This window comes from Equus asinus, chromosome 18, assembly GCF_041296235.1.
Source record: "Equus asinus isolate D_3611 breed Donkey chromosome 18, EquAss-T2T_v2, whole genome shotgun sequence".
NCBI classification, from domain to species: Eukaryota; Metazoa; Chordata; class Mammalia; order Perissodactyla; family Equidae; genus Equus; species Equus asinus.
In genome coordinates, this window is record NC_091807.1 from 36,420,798 (window position 1) to 36,438,675 (window position 17,878).

The window sequence follows — 17,878 nt, forward strand, 5'->3', positions numbered from 1 at the left end:
AAGATCTTTTCAGATTTAGGAACTTCTACATTGTGCCAAAGATTTCACACACACACACACACACACACACACACACACACACAATCAGGGAAAAATGCAACTAATGGGAGGGGTTACACAGGGGCTGTGTGCCGGAGGCTGGCGATGAGACCTTGACTAAATCATTTGACCTCCTGGGGCCTCTGCGTGTTTCTACCTTTAAGAAGGACCCAGGGGTCTCTGTCTCACAGAGAAAGTAATATCAGGATGTGGAGAAAGTTGTGCTGATCCTGCAGAGCTGTTGCTGAATAAGACACAGTGAGAAGGAACAGAGCGGTTAGGAGAGAAGGGCAAAGTGGATCGCCCTGAGCTTTCTAAAGAAAGCAACAGTTACGACAAAAGAGTTACATCTGCTCATGAATTACTCTACCTATTACAATTAATATTTGGATGTTGACTCACATTGGGGTTCATATTGTCTTGAGGAACTAATTTATCACGAACCATGAATACGATTGCAGTCAAAACCCCCCTTCAAAATGAACTCCCAGAGATTTCTAACACTACCTGAGCGCCGGAATGGACTTTCCACACGAGCCCCTCGGCCCTCTGGTGGACGGTGTTTTCCTGACCGGCAGAGACTTGATGATTAGCAGATATGGGGGAAACCGGAATGAGAATGACGAACAAAGCCAAAGGCAGAACAGCACGCCTCATTTGGCATTTAGTTTAGCACTTGTTCTTTTTTTATGGCTTAACCATGGATTTCTCTCTCTTACCTTTCACAGCTCCGAAAGGGTTATTTTTTTTTTTAAATATGGAAGCTAAATAATAGTGTTCAGTTGAAGTTATGTGTAAAATAATATGAAATAAATACATAAAATAAATTCAGAAATCATACTATTTCTAACACACAATTTTTTTAAAAGACTTTATATTTTAAAATAAAATAGTTTAATGTCTTTATTACCCCCTCCCTCGTTCTCAAAGGGTTTTAAGGAAGAAACCAAAATAGGGGTGGAAATAACTCCTCTGAAGCCCCCAAATGTCCCCTCCCACTGCAGCAAACACCCTGGTTGGTGCCCGGTGTTTCTCTGCTTCAGAATCCAACACTTTTGTCTTGAAGAAAGCAGAGATGAAAAGTGGCTCAGATTCAGATGGAAATGGTGACTTTTCCTAGTGCGCCATTTTCCCAGCAATCCCAGATGAACTGCTTCTGTCAGGTCTTAAAAATCAATCAACTTACTGATTACGATAAAATACTCAGAAATTTCACCGACCTGTATATTTAACCTGCCTTATTAAAGATATTAACCAGTTTCATTTTATTTGATTATGTTCACAATAACAAAATGCTTTGTTATACTTATTTTTGAAAGTATTTGGGGCAATTGCTAACCACAGTGATAGCAACAATCTCTGTCTCTCCCACCCGCTGTGTGCGTGTGTGCGCGCACGCGTGTGTATGTGTGTATGAGATGTTTTCTCAAGGGTTAGCAGGTGTAGTTCTTTTCATAGTCACTGTATGTTCTAAGTCTGTGGGAAGCTCGGGGTCACAACCTGAAGAGTTTGTGAAAAAGCGTCCAGTCATTCCACAAAATTACCCGCTAATTCATAAATGTCATCTCTCACGGGTAGGGAAAGAGTTTGTGTTTCTGAGGGTTTCTTCCTATTATCTTTTGGAAACTAAGCACAGAACTTCTGCAGAAGACATTAAGCACCTCATTTTGATCTTAATGCAGTGAGTAAAAGTATCCTTAGAAACTATATGCATTTCCAAGTATTCTTTATTTAAAGAATTTTACTTTTTTTTTTTTCAGGAAGATTAGCCCCGAGCTAAAATCTGCCTCCAATCCTCCTCCTTTTGCTGAGGAAGACTGGCCCTGAGCTAACATCTGTGCCCATCTTCCTCCACTTTATATATGGGACGCCTGCCACAGCCTGGATTGCTGAGCAGTGCCATGTCCGCACCCAGGATCTGAACCGGCGGACCCCGGGCCGCCAAAGAGGAATGTGCGCACTTAACCGCTGACCCACGGGGCTGGCCCAATTTTATATTTTTGAATATTCATATTTTTAAACCTTTGAAAGTGTAACATTCACTGAACCAGGTCAACCACATCATCCATCGTAGAACTAAGGTGCTAACAGGCAATATTAGCAAATATGAGTAATCTGCGAAAATATGGACAAAGAGCCACCACTAGATTCTGGAAATATTTCCAACAAGAACAAAAAAAGAACAATTTTAGTGTAACACCGCCTTTAGGTGAATACGTCAGGGTGCTTAGTTTCATCTTATTCAAGATGAGGATTAGAAACCAGGACAAGTATATGCAATAATATTCTATGGTATTGTGTCAGTGAAATAGATAATTGTGCAAATTTTCATTGATCTACACTTTACATCTATGGAATTTTTAAAAGTTTTTTTTTGGAGGGGAGAGGGTGGAATTGTGAAAGAATCATCTACATAAATGTGTCCCTCTACGTGGTTGGCTGTACATTATTGGGCTTATGGTTCTGTATTCATTAGACTCTCCCTTGCTCACTAGTCTAGAACATCCAACAGGGCAGACACTGCATCCTCAGTGTCCAGCATGAGCCTAGCACAGAGCTGATGCTCAGTTAACAGGTCTGCTGGGAGATGGAGCAGGCGAATCTTTACAGAATGCCTCCCACTGCCGGCTGCTGTGGAGGTGCTACACTCAACATCAAGAGGAATTGAGTCTGATCTTCAGCCTTGAGAAGCAAGCCTGGTTACAGACATAAATAGCTAAGGCTCAAACAGTGCTATTTATTTAGCAAGGTAAGCTTATTTTGCAGTGTGTCTTCTTTCCTTTATTCTGGCACCAATAGTGGTACCCCTGCAGCCTCTGAGGCCCTGTGTGCTTTGTTTACCTGGATGTGGCAGCGACCTGCATGGCAGAGCAGACCCAGGTGGTCCTGAGCAGGGTGGGATCTGCTCTGGGAGCCGTGGCTGCATTTGCCCAAACTCAGAGGTGAGTGTGCACCAGGAGACCACAGTCAGTCAGAGAGGCTGAGAGAAGCCCTAAACCAGAGGGGAGATGCCGCCCAGGGGCAGGGAGAGCAGGAGGAGGCTGGAGAATGGAGAGCAGGGGAGGACGCACTGCGGGCGCCCAGGTCTTGTGAACAGACCTACGGAGGCCTTTTCTGTCGAGGGCAGTGGCGCAGGTGTGCACCTGTCATGCTCACAGAGTGGGGCGTAGCCTGGCCCAGCACCCACCATCGGAAAGCAAAGACACTGACATGTATTCTCCCCAAGAAACTTCTGGCCCCAGTCTTACTGCCACCTGGACAGGTACCCTCTCATTCAAAGCTTAGGCCAAACACAAGGGAAATTTTTGTCCTAAAAGTTGAAAGAAAAAAACAAACACAAAGAGACAAGAAGAAGAAGGAAGGAAGAGAAGCAGGAGGAGAAAAAGAGAGAGGGAAAGGAGGCAAAAATGGACAGTTTGGGATTAAAAGGCTTCTCTTGGGGTAATAATATTCCTGTCACGATGTTCTAGCATTCTCCCTTCTAGTCCAACTACAGGAATTTAAGAAGTTTCCCTGCCGAGTTCTATTTAGGAATAGGAAGAGGTCAAGGTTTTAGGATACGCATCACGTAGAACTTTCTAGATAGAGATCAAGGTTTTGGTGCTGTCTGCAGAGGCTTGACATAGATACTCATAATTAGGAAAACACATTTGTGCCTAGATTTCCCAAGTGCCATCCCCCTCCTACACTTCAAATTGCTTTTGGAAGGTGTGTGATGTTTTAAACAGCTGTATATACCTGTTAAAATGTCAGATGAGAGATAAGAACAGAATGATGTGGGGAAAAGAGGAAAGTGTCCTTTGATAAGGAGGTGCGTGCCATATCCTGAATCCCGTGTGTGTGGGGTATCTGCAAATTCCATCCTACTTTAATCCTCTTACCTCCGTCCATGAGGTTGGCCCAGTAAATGACTCTGAACCCCTGCAGAATTCCATTCAAGGCTTCCTTGGAAAGTGTGGACCAGGATATTGAGATGCTTTCTGGTGATGTTGCTATGGCTTGGACATTTTCCGGGGGATAACTGGGCACTGGAAACAAATAATTAGAATCTGTGATAACCGTGGGTGGTTTTATTAGCAAAGCAATACTGCGTAAGCAACATTAGTTTCATATTTCAATGTGCAAGCAAAAGAAAAAAAATGCACTCCATGCCCAAAATTAAGGAAAAAAATGAGTACCATTTCCCTATGCAAATATCATGATAATTCAGTAAAATATCGTGTTCATGCACGTGTCCCAACGTGCTTCCACAGTCTCTCTTTCCAGCTTCACTGCTGCACTTTTAAGGAGACTGTTCTGGGCTTAAAGAGTTGAGGACACTTCTGCTGTTATGGCATGAGTAAAGGACCATTGCTTGACTGGTCTATTTTCCCATTATTCTTGTAAGCTACATTTTTCTCCATATAGTAATTCCCTTGGTATTTACTAATACCTAGCATATAAATTGGAGGCCTAGCTGCTTAAAAAGAGCTAAAAAGCAGACATGTAATTGTAATTTATTCACTGCCCCCTCCCCATCTGCCTCCCTGCCAAAACTATAACATTCTGTCAGAGGAAAGAGAGAAAATGGACTAAGACGCTGGTTAGAAGAAGATCTGAAATATTTTTCACATTGAGTTTATGCAAACCTTAAACGTTGTGGCTGGGAGAGGGGACAAAATATTGACTGAATCACATACATCAATGAAAAATGAGCTTCGAAGTGAAAACCAAAAGTGGCATATGTAACCACTCTTGCAAAGACTATGAAGATGGGATGAAAATCCCGGTCTTCAGGGTTCTAGTTATCTAAGACTTCTCTTCCTGTAAAAATGGTCAGAAATTATACATACAAGTCACTGCGAGCCTCCTCAAACCTCCGATCAAGTGGTTAATTGCACAAAGGTGATTGCAAAGCAAGCTTGCTGCCTTAAGACCTAGACTTATTGCTGCAACGACTCCCGTATATTGTCTCGCACCCAGCAGACTGTGCCTCTGCACACCAGGGGTCTCTGTCTTTTCAAGCTCTATTGGAAATGGGAGCTTTTAGGTCATTTTCACTACGACATAACAGAAGGGGAAATTAATTCCTCATGGCCACTAGGGGGCACTCGGTCACTGTGAGATTTGCTCTGGAAGTCTGCTCATTCCCGTTCCCTGGTCTCAGAATGCTTGAAAATAGAAAGCAACCTTAAAAAAAAAAAGAAAGAAAGAAAGAAAGAAAGACAAAAAGAAAAAAAAATTCCTCCTTAACATTGATTTGAGAGAAATTCTTAGAAAATCAATTTCTACTTTCTGGGCAGACTTCTGCAGTCGTAGGAAGAGCCTTCGCTTCCCTCAGGAAAAGCCCCATTCTTGTGCTGGAAATGAATGGGAAAGATGCTGCAAAGGGAGTGGATTTCGGCTTTGTAATTGGGATCTGTCAAGGGCGGGGGGGCATCAAAGCAGTCCGCGAGTTAATCAGGGCCAGTGTCCCCACCAGCCACCCCAGGCCCCAAGGGCCCAGCGCCTCTGGCCTTTGTTACTACAAGGCCAGCAGGGTGCCCCACTGCGGGGAACCCAAGAGGCCACCAGAACGAACCAGTGAGGAAGGAAAGGCGCCAGCCCGGGGCCCCAGAACCTACCATCCTCGAGGGTGGTGGTGATGATTTCCTGAGAAGAAGGTCCCGTCCCGGCCCGGTTGCAGGCCTGCACCACCAGGCCGTACTGGGTGAACTTATTTAGGTTGTCCAGCGTGTAAATCTCACTGTCCCCAGTGGTGTCAATACTGATAATGTTGAATTGGAAGTTGCCCCCAGTGCTGTACTCGCGGTAACCTATTTGGTAGCCACGGATCATCCCATTTTGCAAATGTTTCTTGGGAGCCTAAACAGGAGAGAAAAAAAATACACTAAAGAATACTTGAGGTATGAAACCCGCACCCACCCACTTCTTACGGAAACAAAAATAAAGTCGAATCATCAGAGTAATAGTAATAATGGCATAGTAGCGATTACGTTCATAGTTGAAACTCATATGTGGAGCTTGCCCTTGGCCAGGGCTCTTCCTTTACCTGTATTAATGTACACAGCCCTCACTGCAACCCTCCGAGGTGGCACTACAGATGGTGCCACAAATGACCCTCCTTTGACACAGCAGATCACACAAACATAAGGGACAGAAGGGGAACCCCTGCCACCCTGCCGACCTCTCCAACTGGTGGCAAAGGTCCAGAAGATGGATTGTGTACACCAGCCCCACACAGCACCACTGATCTTCATGTATTCCAGCAAAATCGATTGAGCTCGCTACGCTGTGCCAGACTGTTCTAGGTACGGGGGAACAGAATTTAATTCAAAATAGACCCTGCCCCCGTGAAGCTTACATTCTAATGGAATATTCCAGAATAAAGGTGTTTCCAGGTTGAAAGCTGGATATGGAGGGGAGACCACTGCTGCCTGAGTTGTTTTGGAGTCATTTTACCGTGATTTAAACCGGGGAGGCTGCATCTAGAGTTAGCTTCCCTCTGCTAATGATAGAGACTGCCAAACCCACGGCAGAACAATCTTGGCTGACATGTTGGACTTTTTAAAGAAACCAGACACTTTTCAAGTATAAGAACAACACCAAAGTGATGTCGGTAAAGTAATAAAGTTTTTTTAGACTTTCAAGCAGTCAACAGTTACGTGTGTGTGCAAGGGTGCACGCATATTTGCATTACGTCTATGTGTGCATGTGTGAATGCGTATTTATGTGTGTGTGCACGTGGGTATTTCAGTACAAACCATAGATTTAGATCTCTCAGGGCTCTGAAAAGTCTTCTCTGCTCTGAAAATGCTGACAATCCAGCTGGAGAAAGAGAATAAACACTTGGGAAACTATAGAGAAATCTCAGTGTGGAAGCGTATGCTACTGCACGGTGAAGGCCAGTAGGCAACCAGCAAGTGGCAAAATGGAGAGCGTTCTGAAGCAGTCAGAAGAGGCCAGTCCCTGGTGGGCTTGGAGCACTGGCCTGGGCTGTGGAAAGGGCGCTGAGGGTGTGGAGGCGGAGCCTGCAGAAAGGGGCAAGGAGAGACTGAGCCGGCTGCAATGGAGCAGAGGGTGCTTGACGCACAGCAGTGAGAAGTGGCAGCGAGAACAGACAGGGTGGAGCTGCCTCCTGGGGGTAGTCGTTGATCGCCTGCAAAATGTGAAGGAGAAGGGTCCACACAAGGAGAAGCCAGAAGAAAGAGCGAGCAGACAGCAGCATTAATGAATCTGGCAGATATTTCTGGATTGCCTAATTTGCCAACCTCCCGGTGGGATTACATGCCCCGGGTCTTTAGGTATTAGTCTGAGCTATACAAGAGCAGCAAAAACACATTTCTTTTTTAAAGTAAGTTCCTTCATTTACGGTTTTCTTGGCTTCCAGTTGCTTTTCTCAACAACCAGTGTGATTTCATGCATTTAAAACATGGTGCTGATAGACATAAACGAAACACTCATGGAAACCGTGACTTCCGTAGTCAGGTTGGCACAGTGGACCCTGACATAAGAGCTCAGATCTTTCTCATGTCAGGCAGATATCTATGCACGCCTGTTTTTGCATTGACGAACTATGACTTTTCACTTTGCTTTAAAATTGAATCTAAAGATTTTAGATGTTGATAATTCGATTACATGTAATTTGTTTGACCACAACCACTGAATTGCATTTGTATCAACAAAATTAATTCCCCTGAAAAAGTCAAGTATAAGTCAAACAAAGCAAAGATATTTCTCTTATTTCACAGTTTGTTTAATGTTAAATACAGTGATCCAAATATTATATATTTTTTCTTTTTTTTGCTGAAGAAGATTAGCCTTAAGCTAAAATCTGTTGCCAATCTTCCTCTTTTTTTAGCTTGAGGAGGGTTAACCCTGAGCTAACATCTGTGCCAATCCTCCTCCACTCTACATGTGGGTTGCTGCCACAGCATGGCTGATGAGCAGTGTAGGTCCATGCCCAGGATCTGAACCTGCGAAGCTGGGCTGCTGAAGTGGAGTGAGACAAACTCGACCACTATGCCATGAGGCTGGCCCCCTAATGACATATTTTTTTTTAATTTAAAAAATATATTAATTTTTCAACTGGTTCCCTGTGTGGGTTTAATTCCCTCCAAGATATCAAGTCAGGATCACACTCTGGGGGCTACGGAGTCAGCTCAAGAAGGAAGTGTGCACAGTGCAGACAAATGCCCACAAGAAAATGTTTATGCACCACACACAATTTAGCGAAATCTTCCACAAGTGCGGGCACTTGCTTGCTGCCATTAGTTCCTTGGGTTTGGGGGGATTAATCATGCCTGTGATCTGAGTGCACGGTAGAGTGGAGGAATCTTCCTTTTTTCCCTCTCCATGGGGGAAAACACATTCTAATCCGCTTAAGTATGATGGACAACACAGATGATTTTGTTCCGTTCAGTGTCAATATTTTGTTAAAAATAAATGGAATATTCTTTACAATTTTCTTAGAACTGAATTTTAGTCTTGTTAATTCTAGAATGACATAATGATTATTTTTGCCTATTAGGTCCTTCTGCAAAATATTTTATATAAAAATTATTTTTTATTTTTTTCTGATAAAAGTACACAGCCACCACATCTACGCAGTCACTATTGACACTGGATACATTTTGCTTTGTCTAAGTGAGGTTGAAATCTGTTTTTGCTTTTGTTTTTCATGTGATTGTCTCCATACTCTGTATAATTTGGTGCCTGATTTCTTACATTTAATATGCTATTCCCATGTTTACTTGACAGTCTTTAAAAATCATATTCCACAATTGATGTTTGATTTTATCTAACCATTTTTCCATTGTTAGCCATATTATTGTGTTGCAATTTATTTTCAACCACAAATACTCTGTTAGGAAGCTCTGTAATACAGTTTCTCTGTTTTTAAGTTTATTTATTGGATGCAAGTCCCCCCAGTGGATGACTGTCTTATTTCAAAAAGGTTGTGCCCCAATTGCCTGTGAACGAGATAGGATTTTGTGTTATTCTCCCTTTAGATGTGCAATACAATATGACAACTTAAGGGATTGTATTTATCACAAGGGACAAACATGGGTGCTCTCCTCCAGTTTTCTTAATATTCCAGTTTTGAAGAGATATGTGTTGAGTAGGGTTGTGAGTTACTTGAAGGTGGTAGTGTTTTCAGCTCTTTTCCTTTCAGGATTCTAACACAATCTGTGGTTATCGTGCAGAATGAATTGTTGCAGCTGAGAAAGAAGCAATAGATTCTTCTTACAAATGGAACATGTACTTTTAATTCCATAGCTTGTCGGCCTTCAGAAGGTTTTAAGAGAATCTAAAAAGGTGGTGGGGCCAGGAGAATGGTTATGAGGTTTTGTTGTAGCATGATGAAAATGTTCTAAAGTTAAATTCTGGTGATGGCTGCACCGACCTGTAAACATGCTAAAAACTGTTGAATTGTCCATGGAAGGCAGCGGATGCGACGGTGTGTTAATTTCATCTTAATGAAGTTGTTGTAATAAAAGGCAGTGTGCTGAAATCATCTCTAGGCTACTTATCTTTCTAGTTCAGTTATAACAATAGCTCCCTTGGCCCACGACAATGACCGCCACCAACCAAAACTCACCACTTGTACCATCACATCTTCACCAATACCACCACCAACATCAACATCATCACCTCTTACCACCACCACCACTTCCTCCATGCCCCCACCACAACCACTACCATCTATTGCTGCGCCCACCTCCGCTACCACCATCACCACCACTGCCTTCACCACCGCCACCACCTCCACCACCATCACTGCCAATGTCACCACCACCTCCTGCATTAGTACCACCACCACGAATAGCATCTCTACCACCATCCCATCAACATTCTCACCATTGGTACCAACATCACTGCCACTATCATTACCTAATGCTACCACCGCTTCTACCGCCTTTACCACCATCTCTACAAAACATCACTGCCATGACCTTCAACACTTCCACCCCACCATCACTGACATTACCATCACCATCACTGTCACCACCACCGCCACCATCTCCATCACTGTCCCAGAACCAACATCACTGCCACCGCAATCACACTATCACTACCACCATCTCCACCACCACCTCCACTCGTTGAACACTTGCTTTTTACAACCAGTGTAATAGGTAAGATACATATAAATATATATAAAATCCCATTTGTCCTGACAACAACTCCAAGGAGTCTCATTATCATTCTTTATAGATGAAGAAACTGAAAGTCAAAGAGGTTAAAACATCCTCCTCAAGGTAAGCGTGGAGTTGGAATTCCAACCTAGGATTTTCTAACAGTTGTGTTTAGTCTCCACCATTCACAGAGCCTCAAATAACTTTCCTCCTTTTTGCAAAGGTTGTTAATTAAGTTTGTAAAGTTATACTAAACAAAGCATTTTTAGTCACAGAAAAATTTAACAAATATTATGAAAAGAAAGTATTATGTCTTTATGCACAAAAGCAAGCAAACAGTCTAACTATATCAGGTAAAGTTTAAGTTCTATTATTAATTTGTAGGCTAAATAGTCAGATTCGAATTTGGAGATGTTTTTACATTAAAGAAATCCTCAAGGGCATATTGAAAAACACAGATCTCTTTCTTTTTCTTTCTTTTTTTTTTTTTGCTGAGGAAGATCAGCACTGAACTAACATCTGTACCAATATTCCTTTACTTTATATGTGGGTCACTGCCACAGCATGGCTGACAAGTGGTGTAGGTCCAGGTGGAGGATCCAAACCTACAAATCTGGGCCACTAAATTGGAATGTGCTGAACTTACCCACTATGCCACGGAGCCAGCTCCAAATCTTTTTTAAAAAAATCCCTAAATGCAGGAATTTTGTACATTAAGTGTAGGAAATGTTAGGGGTTGTGAGGTAAGTTTCAAAGTTTTTTGAAAGTGACCTTGGAGGCTCTTACTGAGTTGTATGGAGACAAGCCAGTGAGGGCAGAGGGTGTGGATCAGCCAAGGCACTCTAATCTGTCTGGCAATGGGCTTCATATCACCCAAAGACAAGTTGGTACATAATACCCTTTACTCTAAAAATTGTTTTGGATGATGCCTTCAACATTTCTACTTGGAGCAGGTGTCTACTTGGAATCAAGGGAGATCGTTGGCTGGTGTATGTGGAGAAGACATCCTAGTGGGGAAGACAGTTTTAGAGCACTGTTCTCTAACTGTTCAATAGCATCAAAGAAAGATTGATGAAATGGTAAAAAATCATCATTCCCTTTCACGAAGCTAAGTGAATGTAGTTAATGGTGGGGTAGGAAGAAAGGAAAAAGAAGAAATCAGGTAGAAATCTTAAAACATATTTTGAATCTGGGTTGCATGATACTGGAGAAGACAAATTTCCTAAGAAATCACTTTGGCATCACGTCTTTATCCCCAAATCTCAGTGGTGCCTGTTGGGAGATCTGAACCTGCAGTAGTCTTTCCAGACTAATGTCCCCTGGATGTTCCTTGATGACTTAGGATCCTCTCCGACTGTTTGAATAAGCATGAAAATACCAGCTCTCTCACATTTCCCCATGTCCTGAGAGCCCTCATCAGAGAATGCTCTCCTTACTCCTTTCTACTGTCAGAACCTGCCTCCTCCTCCACGGCCAGCTCAATTTCCAACTCATCAGGAAGCTCCCTTTGGCTGCCTGCACCCAAGGAGTCCTCGCCTTCCTCTGGTCTCCAGCGGCACTCATCCATCCACCATCAGCTCAGCAAGAACTGATCACTTCCAGCTCCTTTTGTGGCCGCTGTTCCGTACAAATGTCTGGTTACCAAGCCCTTGATTGCAAACTCCGAGTGCGCAAGGATTCCCACAAACATGATTCGGATCTCGCCCACTCTCCTGTCCAAATCAGGGCTTCAGCACAGTGGACATTCTCAGAAAATGTTATTGTAGATGAAGAGAATGGTTTTAAGCATATATGAGGGGCAACAAAAGTGATGGGTAAGAATGACGTCAGTTGCAGGTTTATAATCTGATTGGATAAAGGGCGAATGTGAAGTATATAAAGATGGAAGAGATGCCTGGACTCCAGACTCATGACGTAGCTGTTGATCAGAGAGGTCTGGGTCAGGCTGTACGGAAGAAACCCTCAGGAGAAGTGCGACAGCCTGGACACGTGGATTCAAGCTGCGAGCTGGCTTCCATGCCATCACTTAGTATGGCAGCCCAAGCATCATGACGGGAGATCCAGGCAGGATTCGGAGGGGTCCAGCTTCATTTCCTAAGCCCCATCAGGGAGGAAAATAGCTTCTGAAGAGCCAATTTATTTGGACAATGTCATCCATTTTTTTTCCTGCTTAAAACAAGGATTCCAGAGAGTTTGTTCACTTGTTCAGCCAACCGGTGGGTTACATGTTTTTACAGTCAGGATCATTCAAGAGAGACCCATAGATCTGCAGTGTCTCACCTGGCAACCGGTCCTCTTAATGCATATTAAAGAAATACTTCGGAAAGTAGATGAAGGGAAATAACACTAAAGTGGAGGAGGGCTCCCTTCTCTCTCTAGTGGGGAATTCAACAATCTGCGCCCCTTCCTGCAAGAAGATGTTGGGATTTACGGACCACTTTGACATGTGAGGGATCTGTTTCCACCTTTTCTCAAATCCCTTCGAATGTGCGAAAATTCTGAGAGAAGCCCTGACCGATTTGCTGTTATATTTCTCACGTAGAAATAAATTGATTTTCCATGTTGAATTTTACTCTTCCATCCATTTACCTTTGGATCCAGTAATGATCCTGATTTCTTTTCATTTGTCCCATTTATGTGCCATCTCTCGCACTCTCTCTCCCCTTTCCTGCCCTGGCATTTTCTTTTTTCTGCTGTAGTCTCCCTAAACAGCCTTCTTTCATCCTTCCAGCTGCCCTTTCTCCAGCCTTCAAATCCCTCCCAACCCCCACTTCCTTTAAGAAACTGTCTCTTTTGATCTCCATGACAACAGCAGCACCGTGTCAATTTATTTGTGCGGTTTGCAAGTGCCTGCATTTTACGTGTCCATCCAAATCAGCTTGCAAGCTGCCTGTGGCAGATTCTTCGCTCTTTAAAGAGATGGAAAAACAGGGGTGATGTGCAAATGCTCCTGGCACTGTGGAGGATGGGAGTGATTAGAACAGGCATCTCTTCTTCAGCAAACCACCAGCCAGGTTCTGTTTCCAGCACACTCCCCTCCCCCTTTCCACTGCAGGCAAAGAATGGACTTTGCTCAATGCCGGGATCCACCTGCTGACCAGGGGAGCTAAAATTCTGCACTGCAGAATTCTGCATTCCAAGAGCACCACCGTACTTGGGCACGTTGAGTAATTCAGTGGAAAAATGAATTGAAAATTTTCCTTTTAGATTCCTCCCAATTTACTTAAAATGTAACCTGTCCTCATTTCCCTCTTTTTTTTTTTGTTTTTGAGGAAGATTAGCCCTGAGTTAACATCTCCCGCCAATCCTCCTCTTTTTGCTGAGGAAGACTGGCCCTGAGCTAACATCCACGTGCATTTTCCTCCACTTTATATGTGGGACGCCTACCACAGCACAGCTTGCCAAGTGGTGCCATGCCCGCACCCGGGACCTGAACCGGCAAACCTCAGGCTGCCAAAGTGGAACGTGCAAACTTAACCACTGCGCCACTGGGCTGGGCCCTCATTTCCCTCTTATTGTAGGGGTGGGGGACTGCCTTTTTCATCCTTGTGTAATTCCTCCAGCTCCTTCACTGCTCGCCAACGTAGACAGCAGCTACTCAATAACTTGTTCAGCGGAGGAGTGCATTCGATTTTACAACCGTGCACTGGGGGCCTATTCTGTACAAGGCTCTGTGGGCAGGGCAGACCTACAGTCCCTCCGCCATGAAAGAGCGGGAGGCTTGTGGTGCTGAAAGTTTGCACAGGGTCCTATGGGAGGGAAAAGTGAGCAGAGGGATTCCCAGAGAAGGGGACACTTCATCTGAGCTGAAAGGAAGACCAGCCTCTGCTGAGGAGGGGGCAACATCACAGGAAAGCAGTCAGCACACACAGCTGCCCTGGGTGAGAGGACAAGAGATGCCCAGGGATGGAGAACAGCTCCGAGTGACCCTTCAGGGAGGTATCTGTGGTGATTGTGGGGCTGAGGGATGGCGGGAGTGTAGAGGAGGTTAGGCAAACACCCAGAACCTCTGAATGAGAAACACTCTGTGGTGAGGGGGCTGGCAATCCACGTTTTAACAAGCCCTCCAGGGGATTCTGGTGTACTCTCAAGTCTGAGAACCACTGTGGTTGTCATTGGGGTGTCATTAAAAGGTTTAGAATTGCCCTCACTTGGGATGGACTAGTCAGTTAAAAAGTGATGGCTGTGCCTTCTCTGATTTTTCGGGTCACCAATAACCCATTTTCCTGGTGTCTTTGCAGAACAAAAGGATTGAATGCAAATAAGACTGCAAGACCACTGTGGTCCCTCAAGCCACACAGCAGCAAGGGGACTCTCTTCACATGGTGGCTTGTTTGGAGGGAGACCAACTGCCTTACTGGACAGAACACTGCTGTGGCTCCGTAGCCCCCGTGGATATCATGGCAGAGCAGCCTCTCTACAGGAATGGACAATGGACTTCAAGGGAGAAGAGATGTTTTACATCGCCTCAAAACACATTTTCATTCTTGCCTCTCTCCTTAGAGTTGCATTACACTAAATATACTATCTATTTCATAGGTCTTATACAAGCAATTTGCATGGCCCTATGGCTCCCTCCCCCAAATTATTGTCCATTGAGGGGTTGGGAAAGAATTAGGGGACCACATGTTATGAAATAAAAAAAAAAATGGACTCATGAGCTGAGAATGAGACATGCTTAGAACAAAGGGAGCTATTCAATTCAGGTGTGAGAAATAATGATGAATGGCAGAATGTTTGAACTACACTACCTTGAGAGGCCAAGAACTTTGACTTGTAGCCAACAGTCACTGTATTCTAGTCAGACTTGGCAGCTGAGGGGGAGATGGCAGCCAAGGGGGTGTGTCAGCTTGGAACACAAAGTCGAATTTCAGAAACAGGTACTTAGAATGTTATGGAATGAAATTGAGATTAACTACCGCAAAACAGGACTCCATTTATTCAATTGCTAAACGGTAGAAATGGCTCCCATTTCATTCATTCACTCATTCATTCATTCATCTAACCAGTAAACATTTGTTGAATAGCTACTCTTGCCGGGCCCCTCTTTTTTCTGAATTTTGCTGTCTTTTGCATAGCACACTGTCTGGTAGCCACATAGTGCATTTCTCATCATACATAAAGGCTGAACCAGTGGTTTCTGCCAATGACCTAAGAAAGGAATTCATGGCACATTCACAGACTAGGGTTAGTTTTGTATATATCCGCACCGAGAAGCCGTCTCCAGGAATATCCTTCGCCTAATGTCAAGGTCTCTAGATGTCATGACTCCTTCTTAAGGTTCCATTGCCAACTCAGGTAGTTGGTGAAGATGGGGAGGTGGCTGCCACAGCTCAATGAAACCAGAGACGACTTCCGAGAATAGAGTTGGTCAGAAGGGTGATGGCTCAATGTCCCAGTGTCTAGAAGTGTAGTCAGTCACAGGGAAGTGGCAGGGAGAGTGGAAGTGCCCTGGGTTCCGACCAAGGAAAGAGCAGGGAGAGAATGAGGAGGGGGGCTATGGAAGTTTCCTGGGCCAAAAGGGAGTGTAGCCAAGGTCCAGCCAGGAAAGAATCTATCTGGAGGCTGTGAGGTTTTGGGAGACTGGTCCAGTTTGCACATCTAAGTCTACAGGTGATGGGGATTTAGAGGGCAAGGAGTTTTGTTTTGGATGCCAAGAGGGAGTGTGTACTAGCCAGTGAGCATCAGGCTGGGGTCCCAACTATTTAGTGGTAGCTGGGTGATCCCAAAGGGCTCGGCTCCTTCCATGCAGATGGGGGGACCCAACCTGGAGTAGCTCCCCCTCAGGTAATGTGAGCTCCTAGAGATGGCAGAGTGGCCAAGGAGAGGGGGGGCTGACCCATTAAAAGGCCACATAGATCTGGGGAGGACACGGTTGACCCAGATATGTTAAGTAAGAGCAAAAGGCAGGATTTCCAATGACAGGAAGGCTCTGTAAAGGGATGACCTGCCACAACCATATGCAGGGCTGCTGCTGTGACAGTCTTTGTAACTTCTGCTAAGTAGGGTCTGTCCAGAAGAACCAAAGAAGATCTGAGGCTCAGAAGAACCTGCTCAATGAAAGGAAGGCTCTAAATTCACACTTAAGAACAGTTTCTCAATGCTTTAAATCTCAGCACAAAGAGCCAGTTACTAACAGGAAGCTGTTTGTGACGTATTTCAATTGTACGTGGCTATTTCCCCAGGTACCCTCTTGATTCAGTGAAGCGCGGTTGACAAACTATGGTCCTGGGGCCAAGGCTGTTTGACCACTTGTTTTTATATATCCCTCTTAGCTAAGAATATATATACTTTTTACATTTTTCAGTGGTTGCAAAAAATCAAAAGAAGATTTTGTGACATGTGAAAATTACATGAGCTTTAAATTTCAGCGTTCCCGGGTTAAGTTTTGTCAGAGCTCAGCTGCATTCATTCATTTATGTATTGGCTGTGTCCACTTTTGTGCTACAATGGCAGAGTTAAGACAGAGACATTATGGCTCACAAAGATGAATGTATTTACTCTCCGGCCCTTGACGGAAATAGTCTGTCAACCCCTGTAGGACACAGTGTGGATCAAAGCCACATGCAGGGTGGAGTTCACTGGGTGGGCTGAGGATGGGGGTGGAGTGGAAGTGGGAGGAGAGGCAGGGTTGGAGAAAAGCCAGCATCTGGGCCAAGTGTTTGATGGAGTCAGTTCCCCTCCTTGCTGGGATGGCAAAGTTCTAACTGGTGTTCTATCAGAAGAAGACAAGTAATGTCTGCATCAATCGTGGGCCTCTGGTCACGGATTTAATATCTGCCACCTGCACCTTAGCGATGATTTAAGCGTAGGATGGCATTGCTCCTATACAGCTACTTACCTCTGTCTCTTATCTGTACTTGGGAATGAAAGGCACCAGCCTCAACCAAAGGAATTCAAGGCATCAGCATCATGAATGGGTAATGGAAGAGAGGGAGATTGAAAAAGTGTCTGATAGGCTACTCTGCCCTCTCAGGAACATGCTAGAAGCATTTGGACCAAATGTTCTGGTTCTGAAACGGGGGATGCTCCTGACACAAGCCCAAACACATGCAGAGAGAGTCACAGATTCTGCACAGACCCCCGGAAGGGACAGAACACACCCCCCACATCAGACCTTCCTTCTTTGGGAATTCTCACTGCTGGAAGTTAATAAGAGTATGTCTCCTCCTGAATTCTTCTGCTATTTATATAAAAACAAGGCTTGTTTCCAACTTTGGATTGTGACTGCCAGGGAAAACAGGAATGATCAGATACTTTTAAGAGGCAGCATAGTTTTATTTCCTATATTTCTGTGATTACTCAAAGCACACAGAACTTTTATTTTCAGTTGTAACTTAAAACTTTCAAAAGAATGTCCTAGTGGGAGGAATCCATCACAGGAATTGAAAGAATGTGAACTTATTTTCCCAACTTTTTAATACACAGAGAAGTTTGGCCTTTAAAAAGTTATAGAAGATCACCTGAAGTAGACTTAGTGGGTTACATCTTAGTGGATTAAGTTAAACGTATTTGCATTAGTGACATGAATCTGAAAGCATATATTGTGTTTTTCTGTTCTGCCTCATGTTGCCATAAAAATGGACTGTGGAGATTAGATGCAGAGGTGTCTCCTAGGGCAGCTTGCTCATGCTGTCCTGGCTGGAGTTCCTCCTGCAAAAGACCCTGAACAACTTGGTCCAGACTCGTTATAAAGGATAAACATAACACCCTATTTCTTC

The 17,878-nt window shown here is 44.1% G+C and overlaps 1 protein-coding gene across 4 annotated transcripts in view; it reads right to left on the reverse strand.

Moving 5' to 3' along the window:
• DSCAM (DS cell adhesion molecule) overlaps window positions 1-17,878 on the reverse strand; it is a 687,554-nt gene that overhangs the window by 95,146 nt on the left and 574,530 nt on the right. For all 4 annotated transcript variants that reach the window (XR_011495418.1, XR_011495417.1, XM_014839281.3 and 1 more), the window contains exons 17-18: window positions 5,643-5,883; window positions 3,921-4,067 (exon numbers count right to left, since the gene is read on the reverse strand). Coding sequence is in view for 2 of the 4 variants with exons in the window: in XM_014839281.3 (XP_014694767.2) it covers window positions 3,921-4,067; window positions 5,643-5,883 (388 nt within the window). In the remaining 2 variants the exon portion in view is untranslated. The remainder of the gene's footprint in view (window positions 1-3,920; window positions 4,068-5,642; window positions 5,884-17,878) is intronic.